Raw genomic sequence first — 21,062 nt, 5'->3', positions numbered from 1 at the left:
TTTGAAATTTAGTTTTTAGATGTTGATTAGTGATTTCTACAAAATGGCATACCAATTTTATTTTAAAACTTTTTTTCCAAAAAATTATTTATAAAAAATTAGTTTTTAAAAAAACGGCTCTAACGATTTTGAAAATTTTTTTTCTAAAAATGCATGTTAACATAACAATCAAAACTGCATACTTGTTTTGGAGGGCAATTTAATTTCAGATTTTATTTTATTTTTTTTTTTAAACAAATTTTATTTTTTTTTTTTCCAAATTTCTATATAAAAAGTCTTAAAAATTTAAGCAACTTTAACTCTAAGAGCAAGTTCGTGCGACCCAGTCGTGCATTTTATTTTTAATTGCTTTGCACGGTGTGATTTCTTTTTTTCAAAACCTAATTTTCATATAAATTTCTATTGAAAAGAGGTAAGAATAAATTAAATAAAAAAAGCTTATATTGAAAAAAAAAAAAATTCGCAAAAACACAAACCGGTTTCACGAAACCTCTTATGATAAAATAAAACAAAAAGAAACAAAAAAATATATAATCGTTTAGAACACAGTGATATTGTTATTTATTTAATTAAAACAAAATTAAATGAAATAAATAGATAGATAGATTTTAGAAGAAATGTTATTCTTAACAAATGCGTTAAAATCTATTTCGGTTGATCAGATATTAAATTTTTGAAGCTGTTCATTTTTTTCTTACCCTTTTGCTAATTTTTGACTTTGAGGCCAAGTTTCTTTGCAAATTGTGTAGTAGAGGTATATATATTTTTTTATTAATTTATTCTTTTCAAAAAATAGTAATAAACATTTTATGGTATGTACTGGGGAAAACTTTCACCAGAAAAAATCTAAAAAAAAAAAAATATTCTTCTATTAAAATCGCAAAATTAAAAACTATTTTTTTTTTTAATTAAAAAGGCCAAATTAATGGCAGAATTTTTAACCGTGTATCTATCTCTTATTGTAAAATTTACTCAACAAATTAAATTTTTATGTGAAACTAATAAAAGAATATTTTTAATTTAATTTTCTAAGAACTTTAATAAAAACTTTAATAATACCTTATCAATTTAATTCTTGTACAACAGCTGTTTTTTTTTTTTTTATGTATGAAAATTACCAAATTTTTTTGGATACAAAATTTTGATATGCCATTAGAAAGTAGGTAAATGTTTATCAGCACAAGCATATTCATTGCTCTGTTTTTCAAAAAAATTAATATTTGTATTTTTTTTTAAATCCAAAAATTGCACTAGCCATTCCACCATGGGTTATAATGCTGTATGTATTAGAAGTTTGAAAAAAAGCGAAAGATTTAAGATTTAACTATTGCACAAAAAATCGTCTCCTGTTTACATTTAAACCCCGAAAAAGAATTAAAAAAAAAAAACCAAAAGAATTCAACAACCTAAATTGCTTTTATTTTTAAACTAATAGCTTCAAATTTCATTGCTAAATTTACAATTTACGGGCCAAGACAGCATCCTTTTGTGGATGAGCCAAGTTGTATGCAAGAGAGCGGAGGATAGCCTCTGGCACTGGTGGTGGAGTTGGCAAAAGATCTCCAGCTGGATGGTAACCATCAGCATCAGCGGTGTAGGTCATAACAACGGTTTGTCCTTCGGGTGAAACATATTTGAAGGCTCCTGTGATCACATTGGCATCACCAGATGATTTGGCTTGGATTCCGTTGCCAGTTGTGAAAGCATAACGGAAAGTACCTTCGGGAGTGATGTCGTTCTCAATGATTTTGAAATCTTGGGCAGCTGGGTCGACTTCCAAACGAGCAGCAGTAGCCAAACCGAAAAGGGCAACAAGAGCGATCTTTTTAAAATAAAGAAAGAAATGTTAGTTAAGAAAAAATGAAACAAAGATTTTAAAACTCACGAATTTGAACATATTGATTTAGGTTGTTGATTAGTCGAGTATTCAAAGAAAACTGATAACTTTTGCAATCAATTTTGAATCTTTTATACTATTTCAAGATCAATATCAATAATGCAAAAAAGTGTCTCAAAAGAACAATAAACTATGACACATGTTTGTTAAATTGATACTTGATCTTTATTTTATGCAGATTATGCTATCTCCAGACAACTTAATTTGAATAAATGCAACTAATTCATTACCTTTAAAATGTTAATGGAAACTACAACTTAATTTTTTTTTTTTTCGGCAAAACCAGCTTTATATATGTTAAATTCAAGGGAAAATAATAAAAAAAAAAAAATTGCAATTAGCAACTCATCACACCCAAAATTTTATAATGGAATCGTATAAAATTGTGGATTTATTAAATTTATGAATAGAATTTTATAATACTTTTCTTTTTTATTTTTAATATAAAAAAGGTAACAGTGGAGTGTTGTATTTTAAATTTTAAACTACATTCTTGCTTCTTAATTTATTATACTGAACTTTGCACATAATAATTCGAATGCTGAATATTGGACACACACCAACACCGTAAAAATGAAAAGATTACAAAAAAAAAAAAATACTATTTGCCCCAAAGGGGAAGGGGCAATTTTCAAAAAATTACTTAAAATAAAGAAAAAAATATTTAAAAACGACGGCAACACTCACAGTTATGAATGATATCTTTTTCAAAAGCTAACATTTTATACTGAATTCTTATTTTTAAATCAAGTTATTTTTATAAATAGTTTTTGAAATAATCGATTTCAAAGTCAAAATTTTGGGGAAAAAAAAGTTAAAAACACATAGAATACTATTTTTTTTTTTTTAAATACTGTTTATGTCAATACAAAATTGATTGATAAATCCAACTATCTCAATTGATTCTTTATCAAACACTTAAAATCATATATGTTCCTATGCCTTCTAGTTTTTAAAAAAATCGAAACGCAAGGAAACAACTTTTTTATCAGATTTTTTATTTTTTGGGTATTTTCGATAGCTTTGGCATCAACAGTGCCATTAACAAAAACGGTTTTTGAAATTTGTATGGATGTATGGGTGTCGCAGTTATGCGCAGCAACTTTAAACGCAAAATGAATGCTAATATATCAAGCTTTAAAATACATATAGATTCTGAATGGAATAATGCGGAATAATTTAAAATTTTCTCTACTAAATGTAAAAATAAACACAAAAAACACGATTTGTAAACTTTTAAGCACAATAGCAAAATATTGAACATCATATGAAATGAGATTTTACTTAAATTTATATGCTCCTCTATTATATTTAATAAAAATCATACAAAATGTTCAATAACAAATTAAAAAAAAAAAAATTAAACCGGTTTTTGGATAGATTCTTGCAAGTGATTTTTTTAATTAAATTTTGCTAGATGAGCGATTTGTCACACTGTGCGCCGAGCCGTGAAACTGAACCGAATTTCAAGTACGAAAATCGCCATTTTGTAGTTTTATCAATCACATAAACCATCAAATGCATAAATGTGATTTTTGAACCACTGTGATTTTCAAAGTCGAAAATAAAAATTCGTGTTTTTGTAACATTCACGTTCCTAAGGACTTTGCACGTGAGAAGGACTAAAGCTATAATACATATATGAATTGATCACACGTAGTGATTGTGATTTCGTGTTCACGGGTTTTAAATCAGAGGTCGTGGTTTTTTGCTCAAATCTTGTCGATGGGTACGTAAAGGAATTAAAAACTTTCAAGGCTGTGATTGGTTAATCATGGCTTAAATTCGATTTTTCCGATCTAAAATGTATATGGTAAATAATCATCCCATTTTAGACCAGTGCCAATCCGGTTTTCAGAACGCAAAATTTGAAAAAAATTATTAACAGCACAAGGGTGGTGGAAAATTTTAGAATGTTGAATATTTAGGTGATCGAAAAACTAGAGAAGGTGTCAAAAATCGTGTTTTTTTAACGATTTGTGACAAAAGTCGACCTTCTATCGAAAAAAGTTGCATACAATTGTAAAAAATCAGATCAAATCATTTTTTAAAAATAACCAAAAAATAGTGAGAAAGATGCAAAAATTAAATTTTTTCTTGTTAAAACTTACTTTTTTATGTTTTTTACTTATTTTTAAATTTTTTTGGCAAAATATTTACTATATAATTTATTATTTGTGAGAAATTTAATTCCATATTTTTCAATCAAATAAATAAATAAATAAGTTTTTGAATCTTGAAGAGATTGTTTTAGATTAAAACCTTTTACTAAAAACTATGTAGAAAAACACTAGAATTTAATTTCAGAAAATATTGGAGAAAATAATAAAAAAAAAACGATTTTTTAAGATCGATTTTTCCGTAAATGAGTAATATTGGCCAGCCAGTTTTTGCCATAGAAACCAAATTATACTCTCCTAATAGACTATGACCTTCTTAATTCGAATCTAGTATTATAGTACAGGTAAAATAGGCATTTAAAAGAAAAAAAAATTGTAACACTCATGAAACATGGCAAAAAGTTTGCTTTTGGGATAAGAACCAAGCACAAAAAAATTTTTAAAAAAAAGTTTGGTGGAAATGTTTTTTTTCGCGGGAGGGGGTAAAAGGTCAAAAATATACTGAAAAAAAATTGTTTGTCGAATATCATCATATGACACATGTTTTCAAGGTATTTTTTGATGCTGATTCTAATGACATAAAAATAAATTCAATGCGATTGCTCTAAAAAAAAGTTATAGCCAATTGAAAACAAGGGTGCTTGTTTTTTGACTTCAACAGGTAAAATATAACCGAAACCCATGGGAAAAACATGCTACACTAATGAAATTCGGGATGAAGGTAGGGACAAAGGATTCATAAAGTTCTTAAAATTATTTTTGGTGAAAGGGTGTTTTTTTGATGGGTTAAGTTGTGTGTGAGGAAGGTATCATAACAGCTGACTTAAATTTTATTAATTTTTAAAACTTGGTGTAAATGTTTTGGTTGGTATAAGAATTAAGAATCTAAAAAGTGTACAAAATTATCTTGAGTGAAAGGGTGTTTTTTTTTTTAATAAATGATGAAATTCGGAATTAGTACCACAAAAACTAGGAAAAAATTGTTACACCAATGAAATTTGGTAAAAATGTTTCATTTATAACATAAACCAAGAATCCAAAAAGTCTATACAAATATTTTAGGTTAAAGGGTGTTTTTTTTTTTTGGGAAATAGGGAAAAATCCGCGATAAGTCCGATAAAATCAATGGTATAAATGTTACCCTTACGAAATTCATTAAATATGTTCTCTTTCCAATGGAAATTACGAATAATGTAAGTTTATAAATTTTTTTTATGTGAAAGGGTGTTTTTTTTTAGAAGTAATGAAAATATGGGTATATTTGAAAAAGTGTTTCATACTTGAGTAATATTAGTGGTACCCTATTGAAATTTAGCAATTATTTTACTTTTAAAATAAGAAACAAGAATCTAAAGTGTCTATAAAAATATCATGGTTAAAAGGGTGTTTTTTTTTTTGAGTGAAAACAAAAATGATGGGTCACCCTAATGAAATTTGGTAAAAACATTGATTTTGGGATAGAAAGCAAGAATAAAGAGTTTTATAAAAAAAATTTTGGTGAAAGGGTGTTTTTTCGAAGAGACAGTAAAATCTGCATTTGGTCCCAAAAAGTCGAAATGATGGGTCGATAACCTACCTACATAAAATTAAAATAAGTATGAAACAAATTAATCTAGGTTTTGTTTCTTTTTAAGCTAGTTAACTGCCATATTATTCACTAGTTTAAAAATGACATCTGAATGTAAAAAAATTGAAATGTCAAAAATAAATCCAAATCTATGATATTCACTATCACACAGAGAAAAAAAATAGTCATTTTTAACTATTTTTTAAACTATTTTCATAGTTAAAATCGGGATAGCTATTTTGGATTTGGATTTATTTGTGTAATTTGACAATTTTACATCCAGATGTATTTTTTAAACTAGTGAATAATATGGCCGTAAGAAAAGATATATTTAGCCATAGCTACATCTATAATAAGAGGTAGATACCAAAGTAAAAAAGACGTCAAGAACCTCATGCAATATGCACGTCAATCAAAAAATTATCTACCTACCTCCTCTTTGATTTTATACAAACTCATCAAAAAATGTTCCAGTCTATGTTTTTTGTTCCTATAAATTCATAAGATAGAAGTTATACCTCCTATAAACCCAACATTATTACTCAAGTCTCTATACTTTTTTTTCTGTTTTACTTTTTTTTTTTTAACCGGCGACCGACAGACACAGCGAGATCACTGACACATTTCATAGTACAACGATATTATAATGCGATTGCGAAACGTGGACGGAAAAAATATATAGAAAAAAAAAAACTTAATCAGTTGAAAAATATAGGTAGATGAATATGTATATCGTTCAGGTGCATACTTTTTTTATATACAGATACTTCCATACTCTTGAAACTTCCACAAAAAATAAAAGTAAATAATACTTAAGTATGTAGGTATACCTACATATATTTTGTTTTATCTGATTTAGCATTTTGGTATGGCATGACCGGCAAACTTATACTTATACATACACAAGAAAATTGTGTATATAAATAAATAAAAATGTGTAAAAGTATAAGTGTGTATATTTGTTTAACTGAGTTTCAGCGATAAGCGATAAATAAACAACACAGAAATAAAAAGAAAAAAAAAATAGGTAATAAACTTACCACTTTTGGTTGAATAAACAGGGTTGCCACTTACATATATTAACTGTTGGGTGCTTTGTTAAATATAGAAGCTTTAATATAATAATAAAAAAAAAAAGAATTTTGTTGAATCGAAGACAAAATCAAACCATTTTAGGGTAGTAAATTAAAACTAATAAAGGTAATTGGGAAATATTGAAAGTAAACTGTCAATAAATAACCGGCTTCTGAACATGCGAATATATTAGGAATTAGAACCAAAAAATAATACCTACATCTTTTTGGTTCAAATTCCTCAATTCTTAAAAGGTTTTCTGCAGATCAGAGAATCACCAGACTGCCGCCGCACAGTGGATCGAAACTATGAAAAAGTGGTCATGGGACTGTAACTTCTGATCTAATGAACGGATCCTAAAACGGTTTTCGCTATATTGCTTCTTGAAAATCACACAATTGAATCCAATAAAAAATCACAAAAAATGTTTAGTTCTTTAATTTTTTTTTACTTAAAATAGCTGTTAACATACAAAAACTACCAAATCCTTATTTTACTACACATAAAATTAATACTTTACGTTATTGTCTTATTTATTAAGTAAAAAAAAGCGTTTACACATTTTGTTAACAGTCTTTTAAAATACCGATTATTTGCAAAAAAAAATTATTATGAATAAAAAATAGCTTAAAAAGGATTATCTTATGTAAATATGTGTTATTTTAAAATGAATTGGTATTATTATGAAAATACCAACATAAACATAAAAATATGAAAAAATATAAATATTGTCAACTTAATAATGAAATTAATTTAAAAGAAAATGATGGATTCATAAAAAAAAGCAAACAAAATACGATATACCTACTTATACACTAAAATTATTTTTCAAAAAATCATAAAGCTATGTACAGCTAAATATGAAAGACAAGTAGCTAAAATTGCAAATTAAAATGTACAATGTACATAAGAGCGACCAACGAATGATCAAATGAACGAACAAATGAAATTGTACATATTTTTAGAACAAATTTCTTAACAAAAAACTTTTTTTTAATTTTTCAAAAAACCAAAAAAAAATACATTTTATTTTCTTAAATAAGAAACAATTCAGAGAACAAATTGTTTGCAAGACAAATTTTATTTCGAAGCCATGACATTATTTTAAGCTAACCTAGTACGCTGCTGAAGCGAAAATGTTTCTAAGCCTCCAAAGTCAAAATTAAATAATGTCAATAAATTAAAACTTGAAAATAATTTTGAAGAAATTAAAATTCACAAGGTGCAAAATTCTTTTGGACCAAGGAATTTTACCTGAAAAAACATTAGTGAAACATTATTGAAAACTTTCCAAGTATTCAAGTACAGGTAATAATATCGTTTGTCAATCTCGTGTGCTGTGAAACGAAACGAAAAGAAATTTTTCGTTCTGCTGTTTTTTTATACAAATTTCCGTTTCGTTTTAGAAATTGAAATATATATTTTTTTTTAAATTTAAACTTTAGTTAGATTCTTACTTTATTATCCAGATTTTGTTAGAAAATACATAAGCATAAAAAATTACATCAGTTCGTTCATTCGTTGATCGCTCTGACAGTGCTTTACTCTTAAAAAAACCTTTCTTTATTTTTTTGGTCAATCTGCCTTACGTTATGTATTCAGTAGTTATATTCTTGGTTTAAACTACCCCATGACACTTTAAGCTAGCCAAATAACACCAACCCTCCCCTTTACAGATAGGAAAAAAATAAAAAAATACTACCTAAAGGGTTAAATTTATAAAGATGGTGCTCTAAAAAACGGGGTCAGATCCAAATGTTTTAAAATATTACACACAAACTATTAAGCTTTCATTCTAGACTACTAAGAGAGCGGGCATATGTAATCATTTTTTTAAAAGCGTTTTCAAAGTTGAAGAGAAATTTTCAAAAAGGGTTATAGAAAAACGTGTTTTAGAATTATTTAGAAATATAATTTTAGGATTTTTTTCTTAAATATATATTTTAGATATCAGTATCTTATCAACAAAATTTATTTCAAGAAGATATCTTAAAAAATGAGCCAGATATAAGAGTATGAAAATTTCTAAGAAAAACATCTTTTTTTTTCTTGTGAAATAGTCCCCACTTGAGACTCTGTATCTTGGAAACAAAAACATTTTGATAAAAATAACTTGTGGATTATGAAAGAAGGGACAATTTTCTATGATTAACAAACAAAAAATATTTACAAGAATGAAAAAAAAATTTTCACCCAATGTCCGGAATTTTGTACTAGACGTTCCACTGTGCGCCGGTCCAATACTTTTATTATTCCCATTCAAGAATAACGTGACAGCTGAACTTTACGGCAAAAACCCAATTTTGCATAAATATATGAGCTTAAATAAAAATAATTGCGTTAAAAGTTACGCATACACCCCAGTGGCTTTTTTAGTTTCTTCTAATTTAATAGCTGATTGAATATTGAAACTATCTTACTGAGTAGGTTGTAGAGTCAAAAGTTTTACTGTGGGGTTTACACAAAACTGTATATTTTGTGTTCTTTTTCATACACAAAAAAAAGAAAAAACACTTTGAATCATAAAAATTAATAATTAATAAATTATTTTGACTACCTCTTAAACGAAGGGTGGACAAACGATGATTTTTCGCTGGTTTCCATTTCTTGAGGTGAACAAACAAAAAAAAAAATTGTTATTTCAATTAATTTCATTTTAAAAATTCGGAGATAACGGTAAAAAGATGTTCTTTTCCAACACACGTTATATCTTTTGATATAGTGCACATACAAATTTGGTTTAACTTTAATACGCATGCTGATAACATAACCTTTTATTTGATATATCACACATAACGGTACGTGCTTTACAAGTTACACAATCTTGAATTGAAAAAAAAAATTAAAAATACCTCAAAACACGTGTGGAGATCTGTTGGCGATGACCAGCTACCAGTGTAGGAAGCACCGTAATCTCAGTCTGGAAATTCGGCATGGTTGACTTTAAAAAATTCTAACTTCTCTTGTAGACATCTTTGAAATAAGATTTATGCATCATTATACAAGGTACAATAAGCTTTCACATGGTATAAAATTTGTTATAGGTTGTCAAACAAAAAAATTGAATTGATAGCATGAGAACATAAAAATACATTTTTTTTTGCTTTTTTTGATAAAATTTTATCGAGTTTAAAAAACTCTAGCTCTTTTTGTAGATGTCTCACAGACTTGATCGATATATATATTTTGAGCTAAGATAATAAGCTTTCAGATGATATAAAATTTATCTAGGTTGTCATATAAAAAACATGGATTTGAAGGTGATAGAATAAAAATAGGTAGATTTTTTCTATTTTTTTTTGCAAGAAAAATGATTTTCTAAGATTTCACTTCTGCCACGTGTGAATTGCACACATGATTTTTTTAAAATTTTTTTATAATAATAAGAGTTTCTACAAAAAAAACAATAAACTTAATGAATAAAAACTTTATTTTAATTAAAAGATGTTTTTTATTGGCTTTTAAGACAGTAAAACACTAAAGGGGGCGGTCTTGCCCCCACTTGCCCTATATCAGCGGCAGAATTTTCTAAGTAGTTATTGGACATTGGTAATGGAAAATAATGCCACTTGAATCTGAAGGCCAAACTACACTACGAACGAATTTTTATTGTATTTCAATTCTTTCGATTAACCAGGAACCACTTAACTAAATTTTCTTATTTTTATGTGAAGTCATTTAAATTAAAAAAAAAAAAATAAATTAAAAAAAAAGTTGTCTTTATTTTAACATAAAATACTTTAACAGTTTATGAGAAATACCTACGCAAAAAAAAAAAATAATTGCACTTGAATTTATTCCGCAGTTTTTAATTTGTTTATACATTAGGGTTTGTAAAAAAAAAATCAATTAGGTATTATAGGTATGCTGTTTTTTACCTTTAAAAGAAAAAGAATGCCTCGAGAATGAAAAAAAACTCCTATGAGAGTACTTTCGACATCACTGTCTGTGTACCAATGAGTGTACCTAATTATTGTCACAGTTGACTGAAATGGATCTTTTTATTGTTTAAACTTTTACTTTGCTTTAAAATTTTACTGTCATTCAAAATTATGAAAATTATGTTATGATTTAAAAATTAGAATTTTAACATTCCTGCGAAGACCCAATACAATATTTAAATCATGTACCTACCGACATTTTTTCTTAAATATTTTTTTATAATTTATCTTTCAATTTTTTTTCACAACATCACAAACACAATTCAGCTTAAAAAGTCAAGTACCTATACCTAATGCAATTGCTGCTTGTAAGCCATACAAGTAACTTGCATTTTTTATTACAAAATAAAAAAAAAAAAAAAAAATAAAAGGCTCATGGGGTTTCCCTTATACAATACCTAATAACTATCCTCAATGAAAGAAAGAAAACCAGTTTACCCTTTTTTTTTTAATAGTTTCACTTGTTTTACTATACAACAACTTACTGCAACCAAACAAAAGACTCAAACTCACCTTTTTCTCATCTTCATCAAAACTCAACTCCAGAACAAAAAAAAAAAAAAAAAAAAAAAACACATATAACGAAGAAGGAGATTCACTTTCAGTATTGGCATGCGCTAGAAATAGAATCTCTCGCTTGGGATATAGGAATACTACCTAACTGGTACTGGGATTTGATATATAGAAATGGAATAAAAAAATTGTTATTAGTTTTGTTTTGTTGGATGGAAGCGAGATGGCGTCTGTGTAAAAATAAAAAAAAAAATGGTAGGTAATTAAAAACCCGCACCAAAGTAGGAAACCGGATTTTTTTTTAACGATTTCACCGGCTGTTTTTTTATGTTTTTCCTTTTTTTTATCAGGATGTGAGGATGCAAATGGAATGAATAAGAAGTTTTAACTTATTCGGAATATAAAAAATATTTTGGAACTTCATATTATATGCACCAATTTGGCTCTGGTTTTAATGGACTATAGCAATATAGGGTATTTATTTTTCATAAAGGTGTTCTAGGAAAAAAAAAGCAAGACCTATTTAGAATTCAATATTCGAAAGAATTCTAGTAGGTAGATACAAGATCCAAAAAATCAAATTTCGAACAATTGCTGTTTTAAGCTCTAAGCTTCGCATGCAATAGCTTATATAATGCTTCTATAAAGTTTTTCTCAGAGAGCTTATGCCTTCCGCTGCCAAACCATTCACTAAAGCCAGAACTATAATTGTCGGATCGTCGGATGAAAACGGAGGAGAACAGCGCTCGCAACCGCACTCGACGGATGAAAACTTGTCGAAAATACAAAGAAAACAACAACAATTGACAGTAGCTTCCGACTCCATCCGCCAATAATGGTTCTGGCTTAACATTTTCAATAAATCAACTTCATAGGCGGCGAGGACATCAATCGTTTTGACCGCGAACACACACTTGCCAACGATTTTGTTTAAAAAATTCAAATATAAGTTTAAAGACAGGGTCCGACTTCTAATAAAAAAATTTGTTTTTGAAAATCATTATTAACGGTACCTGCCATAGAACCGTTTTTTTTTTTTTTTTCAAATCCGAAACTGACTGAAACGATTTCAACGAAACTTTTTGTGAAGAAGCATTTTTTATATAATTTCAATATAAGCCCAAAATAAAATTAAAAAAAAATAATTTTTGGATTTTTGAAAAGTCAAGTTTTCGAAAACGGGACATTGATTTTTTTTGAAATTTTGTATTTAGATGTTGATTAGTGATTTGTACAAAATGGCATACCAGTTTTATTTTAAAACTTTTTTTCCAAAAAATTATTTATAAAAAATTAGTTTTTTAAAAAACGGCTCTAACGATTTTGAAATTTTTTTTTCTAAAAATGCATCTTAATATATCAATCAAAACTGCATACTTGTTTTGGAGGGCAATTTTATTTCAGATTTTATTTTATTTTTTTAAAAAACGAATTTAATTTTTTTAAATTATTTTTTTTTTGTACCTATGTATAGTAGGTACCTACATTTTCCAAATTTCTATATAAAAAGTCTTAAAAATTTAAGCAACTTTAACTGTAAGAGCAAGTTCGTGCGACCCAGTTGTGCATTTTATTTTAAATGTTTCTGTTTTTTGAAAAAGACTTCATCGATTTTTGTGGAATTTTTATGGTTTTTCTTATGATTGATTTTAAGATTTAAGAAAAATCCCCCCACTACCACGCCCAATTTGTTGTATGTTTTTTTTTTGTGTATTGGAAACGCCTTCATCGATTTTTCTGGAGTTTGGCCTTTTTAGCAAATAAAACATTAAAAAAAAAAACATTTTCCGAACTTTTCAATGTCCAGAAACTGTCTATTACGATTCTGCAAGCGAAGTTAAAACTTCTTTTAGAAATTTTTTAGACATTTTTTGAAAGGTCTAAAAAATAAGTGTTCGGAATGAATGCTAGTAGAATTTTGTTTTGCTTAATATCTTTGTTTTTGAATTCTATAGTTTGCCTCAAAAATCTAAAAACATCTCATATGTTATATCCGCAAGTCCTAATTTTCCAGGTCAAACCAGAATAAGGTGCATTTCTTTTAAGAGAAGTGAGATTATCTTGACTGAAAGTTTTTATGGAATAAGTGTCAAAAAATACCTTTAAACTAAAAACTCCAAAGTTTTGTTTTTCATTTTTTTTTTTTTTAATCTGAAACCTAAGCTGGTTTGACCTGGAAAATCTGTGGATCTTAAATACTGTCTAAACAGATTTTAAAGTACAGAACAATTTAAATTCACCATTACGAAGCCTTACCGAAGTTAAGTTAAGCATTTAAAAAAAGGTTGAAATAAAAGGCTCTGTGGTCTTTGTGATAAAAACTACTTTACATTAAAAGTATTAAGATTTGATTAAAAAACAGGACTTGGACGAAGTCATAGTAGAGTAGATGGGTTCCTACAATAAGGTCAATACACCTTATCTACCTATAACTTTGAAAGCTGTTTTAAGATTAACAGCTCACTAAGTTATTCCTCATTTTGTTTTTTAAAAAACTCAAACTGAATTATAATTCTTAATCCCTTGAATGTTGAATCTAAAAAAGTTTATCGTTATTTTCTAGTTCGAAATATAGAGGTAGAAACTAGAGATACATATTTCAACCGACAACCTGGTTATGAACTTTATACCTACCGCGAAAAAATGTAAGTAATCAACTTCTTTGTTTCCTCAGTTGGTTCAAAAAAAAAAAAAAAAAATTAATAGGTACAACAAAAAAAAAAACAGGAATAGCATAACTTTTTGAATTCTTCATTCTTCTTTGATTTTTTTGTTGTATTTATTTTAAGAAAATACCACAAAATCTGGGAAAACATCGCTCAGATGAAAAGAAATTCAGACGATGGACGTCATAAAACAAGAATAATAATAAAAATACAGTGGGTCAGCAAATATAATAGAGTTGGAAAGAAAAATTAATAATTAAAAATAAATAGAACACTTACCTCAATTAAGTACATTAGCCCCGAAAGCGGGGTGATTTCGCACTCAAAACTCCATTAAATATTAAGGACTTATGCTTTTTGCCTGCTTATTTTTTCAGAGCTTTTTCTAATACTAGTTTCGGTGTTAACCATACGAGTTACTTTCTGAAACAACTTTTTCATTCTGATTTTTTTTTGTTTTTCAATTTAACTCAGGTTTTGAAATTGCCTTTCAATAATAATAATCTTCTACTTATTTTTGATTCATAGAGAAATAGGACTTTCCAAAAGTTTTAAGACCTTAAAGATAGGTATTTCAAGTTCTTATAAAGTGTTACTGGGCTAAGTTAACTCCGTTTTAACTATTAATTTCATAATTTTGATAAAAAGTGGTCAAATCTTTAAAATTGTCATTTTTTCGGTTTTTTTTTTTTTAATTTTTTGGCTTGTAACTTTTTTAATATTCAGAATATCAAAAAAGTGTTCTTAACATAAAAGACGCGAAATTTAATTGCCTACGTTTCTTGTATACACAACTTTTATGTATGATAAATAGAAATCGAGATATTCAACAAAAACTAAAATCCAAGATGGCAGCCGAAAGGTGAATTTCGCGAGTGCGAAAAATCAGGGTAATGATATACAGCCAATGCTCTATCGAATGAGCAAAAAAATTTGGGGGTGGTACAAACTGCTGGGTCAAATTATAAATGCACTGGACTATTTTAGGAAGTTTAACTTTTCATTCCAATTTTTAGACCATTTTGTCCTACTGTAAGATAGCTAAAGGTTCCATTTGAACAAAAAACCAGAGCACTGGACTTTTTATGCACACTTTTGCCACACAACAAAATCTCCGCTTGCAGCACCCTTTTAGTCGGCCTCGACAAGACTTCTTATCTCAACCGCCATGAAGTACACAGGAGGCACCCTGAACTACACTGAGAGAAAAGCCACCATAAAACAACATAGAATCAATGAAAACCACATTGATTTAACTATTATTCGGATTGATTTTGCGTTGAAGATGAACATTTTAAAATCAACGTGGAAAAAAGGTTAATTTTTGATGGTTTCGTATCTTAAAGTCACATAAATCAAAGCAGTTCATCTTTGAAACAACGACGTTTCAACTTTAATATATTTTTTCCCTCTGTGTAGACGATGGAGATGGAGAAGATACAAATCACTGGAGCGTGCACTCTGGAAACGCATACCTCTATTCATTTCTGCGGGATGTGCAATTTTGTGTCCCTTTTTATTTCTTTAGGTAGGTACCTAACCTACGTTGCATGGTTTATGTTGTTTTGGCTGACAAGTGACTTAGATTTTTCTTCTTTTCTTTTTTATATTCAACAAAAGTGTAGGTACCTAACCTACGGACTGTTTTTTTTTTTATATAATATAATTTTTATGCATAAATTTAATTATCACTTGGGAGATTATCTCATTGCAAGCGATTTTTTTTTATTGTTGTTTGTGTTTTGCTTTCTTGTTTTTTTTTTCAAAGGAAGAAAAAAAGGGGAGTCTTTTTCAAGTTAAAGTGTGTGTTTTTATTTGCATAAAAAACCTATTTTTTGTTTACATTTTTTTTGTGTTTTAAGAGGCTAGATAGGCAAGGTAAGGTACAGGTGCCTACATGCGTATATATCTACCTTCAACTTGCTACATTTTAATCAAAGTCATGTCTTGTAACATAGAGACACAATCCAACAAACTTATAGTCGCTAGTGTTGTTGTCAACATTGCAGTTTTTGTATAAATACAAGTATAGTAGGTATATGTATATAATATTGTTTTCAAAAAGTTTAAATGCCATAGGGTCTTTTTTGTTGGTTAAGGTCAAGTGGCAAGTTAAATTGACACTTTCCACAAAACTATGTTTAAGTATACATATTCGAAAGAATGAGAGGTATTAAAGGTTATTTCGTTTCGAAAGTAGGTAGGTACTTTAAGAAATAATTCTTGTAATCAAGAGGTCTAAAAAGTTTAATGTAAGATTTCGAGAGAAAGTCTTAAAAATGAAATCAAGTATAAGAAAAGGAAAATAAATAAAATGCACGACTGGGTCGCATGAGCTTGCTCTTACAATTTAAGTTGCAAACATTTTTACAAATTTGGAAAATGTATAAGGGTCAAAATCATGGAGGTGGGAAATTTCGATGACCGAATTCTTAAAAAATCAACTTTGTTTTATGACTCAAATATTCGCTTTAGCCATAATTTGTCGGTTCATGAACGGGCAGAGCACAAAAATGTATATTTTTCAATTTTCCGCAAAACCCCAAAAATTAGTACTAGAAAAACGTTCGTCGAAATGGTTGTGATCTCTTCAAAACGACGTTAGAGCCGTTTTTTAAAAAAATAATTTTTTATAAATAATTTTTTGGAAAAAAAGTTTAAAAAAAAAATTGGTATGCCATTTTGTAGAAATCACTAATCAACATCTAAAAACAAAATTTCAAAAAAATTCAATGTCCCGTTTTCGAAAATTTGATTTTTCAAAAAAAATTTTTTTTTTTAAATCCAAAAATTATTTTTTTTTAAATTTTATTTTGGGTTTATATTTAAATTATATAAATGCTTCTTCAAAAAAAGTTTCGTTGCAATCAAATAAGCGGTTTCGGAGATAATAGGAATTGAAAAAAACCGTTCTATGGCAGGTACCGTTAATAATGATTTTCAAAAAAAATAAATTTTCATTGAAAGATAGACCTTAGCTTAAAACTAACATTTGAATTTTTTAAACAAAATCGTTGTAGCCGTTTTCGAGATATTTCAATTTTACTTAAATCGGTATATGACAAGTACCGTTATTTTTGGTCCAAAAAAATTAATTCCAAAAACCCCTCTGGAGAGTCGCCAAATAACGCTATATACCAAGTTTGACATTAATCGGTTTATCCGTTTACGCTGTAGCTCCTTATATAGACAGACAGACAGACAGACAGACAGACTGACAGACTGACAGACTGACAGACTGACAGACTGACAGACTGACAGACTGACAGACTGACAGACTGACAGACTGACAGACTGACAGACTGACAGACTGACAGACTGACAGACTGACAGACTGACAGACTGACAGACTGACAGACTGACAGACTGACAGACTGACAGACTGACAGACTGACAGACTGACAGACTGACAGACTGACAGACTGACAGACTGACAGACTGACAGACTGACAGACTGACAGACTGACAGACTGACAGACTGACAGACTGACAGACTGACAGACTGACAGACTGACAGACTGACAGACTGACAGACTGACAGACTGACAGACTGACAGACTGACAGACTGACAGACTGACAGACTGACAGACTGACAGACTGACAGACTGACAGACTGACAGACTGACATACTGACAGACTGAGGTCTGGATGTTTTGTGTTGTGTGTCATATGACGTTTGTTCGGTATCTTTATGTCATGCAGTGTCTTCGATTTTATTGTTAAGAGCTTAACCCTTATTAGGTCTCATTTTGATAACATGCTTACTTTTATAGCTACTTACAAATTTCAAACTAAACAAATGTAACTTATAAAGTTTATAGTTGTTGAAGGAGAATTACACATTTTTGTTGTTGTTGTTAAAAATCCAACATTATTTTTAAATTAACATCAATTTGTGTATTATTCTTAATTAGTTTTGTACAAAAATGTCTATTACATTAAAACGATGTACGTTTTTTATCCTAAAGTATCACGTTCAAACAAATTCTTTAGCAAAAAAGTAGGTAGGTGATATATCAATACCATCCTACGACACAAAATTAAAAAAAAGCAAAAAAAACTATTGAAAAACAAGTAAACAAAACTGAACAATTCAATTAAGTTTAATTATATCTAACCTGTTTAAATCATTAAATTTTATTGACATTTTGACATTGCTTTTAAGTAATCAACAACACAACACGTGAATATTATATAGAATATCATCATCGTCAGTTAAAATGACAACATACGTAATACTTCATTTACTAAAAGGTTGATTACTAACACACAAAACTTTATAAATTTCATCAAATAGGTATAAAAAAAAAAAAATACTCTTTATATCTCCCTCCCACAGTTGAATTTTCCAAAGTAAACAGATGGAAAAAAACAAACAAAGGCGCTAATTTGTTAATTGGGAAAAGGTGTTAAAATTAAGCCAACCGAATACCTTAACAAACTAATTCGCCTACAATATCGTTCATCATCATTTTTTTTTTTTTTTTAGGTTTCAATATTATTTCATTTGGGTTCAGAGACTAACGAGATGTCTATATTTTACATTATTTAATGTTTGGGGATTTGTATAAATTTTGACAGAACAGTAAACTTCAAATACATGAAAATTAAATGTCGGTTTCAGAAGACCACAATTATACAAATGGCGAATATAATTTAAGGTTTTTATTTTAATTAAATATATTTTCTATGTTCATTATAGTCTGTCAATTTACCTACTTCAACTAATGCCTGAAGTTAACCGACTTGTTAATTTTGATAACAATTGACCAATATGGTGTGTGCTTAAAAGCAATTTTAAAAGAGCCGCGATAGCAGTGAGCAGTATATTCGAAGAGCAGCTAATAATAGCTGCTATTTAATATAGTAGTTAACGGTGCAAATTACTCTGTAAATTTCATGATGAATTGTATATATGGAATACGAAAGTGACCATTTGGATTTTTTTATAAGAAATAACACCCTGAATGAATGCACTGCAACAATGATATAAACTTCCCTGTTTCGTCATAATGATGTAGAGTTTACCAAGATGTAAACTCTACATCATTATTTTTTTACTTGGTATTTTTTTTTTTTTTATAGGTACTATATATCAAGTTATGCATTCATACAAAAAAAAAGTTGAGGTAGCATTTTTCCATGACATTACGATGGTAGAGAATGCCAAAAAAGTGGGTCCCGGAAGTCCGTCTGTCAGTCTGTCAGTCTGTCAGTCTGTCAGTCTGTCAGTCTGTCAGTCTGTCAGTCTGTCAGTCTGTCAGTCTGTCAGTCTGTCAGTCTGTCAGTCTGTCAGTCTGTCAGTCTGTCAGTCTGTCAGTCTGTCAGTCTGTCAGTCTGTCAGTCTGTCAGTCTGTCAGTCTGTCAGTCTGTCAGTCTGTCAGTCTGTCAGTCTGTCAGTCTGTCAGTCTGTCAGTCTGTCAGTCTGTCAGTCTGTCAGTCTGTCAGTCTGTCAGTCTGTCAGTCTGTCAGTCTGTCAGTCTGTCAGTCTGTCAGTCTGTCAGTCTGTCAGTCTGTCAGTCTGTCAGTCTGTCAGTCTGTCAGTCTGTCAGTCTGTCAGTCTGTCAGTCTGTCAGTCTGTCAGTCTGTCAGTCTGTCAGTCTGTCAGTCTGTCAGTCTGTCAGTCTGTCAGTCTGTCAGTCTGTCAGTCTGTCAGTCTGTCAGTCTGTCAGTCTGTCAGTCTGTCAGTCTGTCAGTCTGTCAGTCTGTCAGTCTGTCAGTCTGTCAGTCTGTCAGTCTGTCAGTCTGTCAGTCTGTCAGTCTGTCAGTCTGTCAGTCTGTCAGTCTGTCAGTCTGTCAGTCTGTCAGTCTGTCAGTCTGTCAGTCTGTCAGTCTGTCAGTCTGTCAGTCTGTCAGTCTGTCAGTCTGTCAGTCTGTCAGTCTGTCAGTCTGTCAGTCTGTCAGTCTGTCAGTCTGTCAGTCTGTCAGTCTGTCAGTCTGTCAGTCTGTCAGTCTGTCAGTCTGTCAGTCTGTCTGTCAGTCTGTCAGTCTGTCTGCCCGTCTGTCAGTCTGTCAGTCTGTCTGTCTGTATACGAAGCTAGAGCCTAAACGGATGGACCGATTGATGTCAAACTTGGTATGTAGCATTATTTGGCGACTCTACAGAGGGGTTTTTGGAATTAATTTTTTTGGACCAAAAATAACGGTACTTGTCATATACCGATTTTAGTAAAATTGGAATTGCTCAAAAACGGCTCCAATGATTTTGTTTAAAAAAATTCAGATGTAAGTTTAAAGACAAGGTCTATCTCTTAATAATTTTTTTTCGAAAATAATTATTAACGGTACCTGCCATAGAACCGTTTTTTTCAAATCCGATTTCCACGAAACTTTTTGTGAAGAAGCATTTATATAATTTAAATATAAGCCAAAAATAAAATTTCGATTGGATTTTAAAAAAAAAATTTGAAAATTTTTTTTTGAAAAATCAAATTTTCGAAAACGGGACATTGAATTTTTTTGAAATTTTGTTTTTAGATGTTGATTAGTGATATCTACAAAATGGCATACCAATTTTATTTTTAAACTTTTTTTCCAAAAAATTATTTATAAGAAATTAGTTTTTTTAAAAAACAGCTCTAACGATTTTGAAAATTTTTTTTCTAAAAATGCATCTTAATATATCAATCAAAACTGCATATTTGTTTTGGAGGGCAATTTAATTTTAGATTTTATTTTATTTTTTTTTTTAAAACGAATTTTTTTTTTTTCCAAATTTCTATATAAAAAGTCTTAAAAATTTAAGCAACTTGAACTCTAAGAGCAAGTTCGTGCGACCCAGTTGTGCATTTTATTATTAACCAAATGATTAGATATGAAGAACAGAATGCTCATACAAAAAACAGTGAAATTTTAAAGCGCCTAGAACACTTTCTGAAAAATTACAAAGAACAGAAAGCAGTTTTGCTCATAAAAGAGCATAGAAATCTTTAAGAGCATAGAACATTTTTACTTTTCTCCTTGTTGACTTGATGGCTTCATGTTCATCATTGTATAAGACAAAATGAAACATTGCCAATTCGAATGATTTGGATTTTTGTAAGGCTGATGAATGAGCAGTGAGCAGCTATATTCAATAGCAATCGCAAAAATTCTCTGCTCAGTGGAAGAGCAAAGTGATTGAAAGCAGCTATCTATTGCGATAGCAGCCTCAGCTATGGACCAACAATTATTAAGAAACTGTTACCTTTTAAAGGAAGTGACAAATTTTTTTTTTTCAAAACCATTGTGTTTTATCAACAAAATTCGAGGAGGTAGATACAACCTAATTGCACATTTAAATT

The 21,062-nt window shown here is 29.3% G+C and overlaps 2 protein-coding genes across 3 annotated transcripts in view; one reads left to right on the top strand and one right to left on the bottom strand.

Annotated features, from left to right (window-relative positions):
* The window catches only part of LOC129908337 (neurobeachin), a 646,575-nt gene that overhangs the window by 9,425 nt on the left and 616,088 nt on the right, over nt 1–21,062 (top strand). The gene's annotated exons all lie outside the window — the stretch shown is intronic.
* On the bottom strand, nt 1,307–6,207 carry LOC129908342 (pupal cuticle protein Edg-78E-like). Of its 2 annotated transcripts, none has more exons than XM_055984772.1 (2): nt 6,017–6,207; nt 1,307–1,822 (listed from the first exon to the last, which is right to left on the bottom strand). In XM_055984772.1, the coding sequence occupies exons 1-2, from the start codon at nt 6,041–6,043 to the stop codon at nt 1,457–1,459; spliced, it is 393 nt and encodes a 130-aa protein (XP_055840747.1). In that variant the 5' UTR covers nt 6,044–6,207; the 3' UTR covers nt 1,307–1,456. The 2 variants fall into 2 exon arrangements, with proteins under 2 accessions (XP_055840747.1, XP_055840748.1); XM_055984773.1 differs by lacking the exon at nt 6,017–6,207 and adding an exon at nt 1,886–1,983.

The sequence above is a fragment of the Episyrphus balteatus genome, chromosome 2, assembly GCF_945859705.1.
Source record: "Episyrphus balteatus chromosome 2, idEpiBalt1.1, whole genome shotgun sequence".
Taxonomy (NCBI): Eukaryota; Metazoa; Arthropoda; class Insecta; order Diptera; family Syrphidae; genus Episyrphus; species Episyrphus balteatus.
This window is presented reverse-complemented; position numbering and strand designations above follow the sequence as displayed.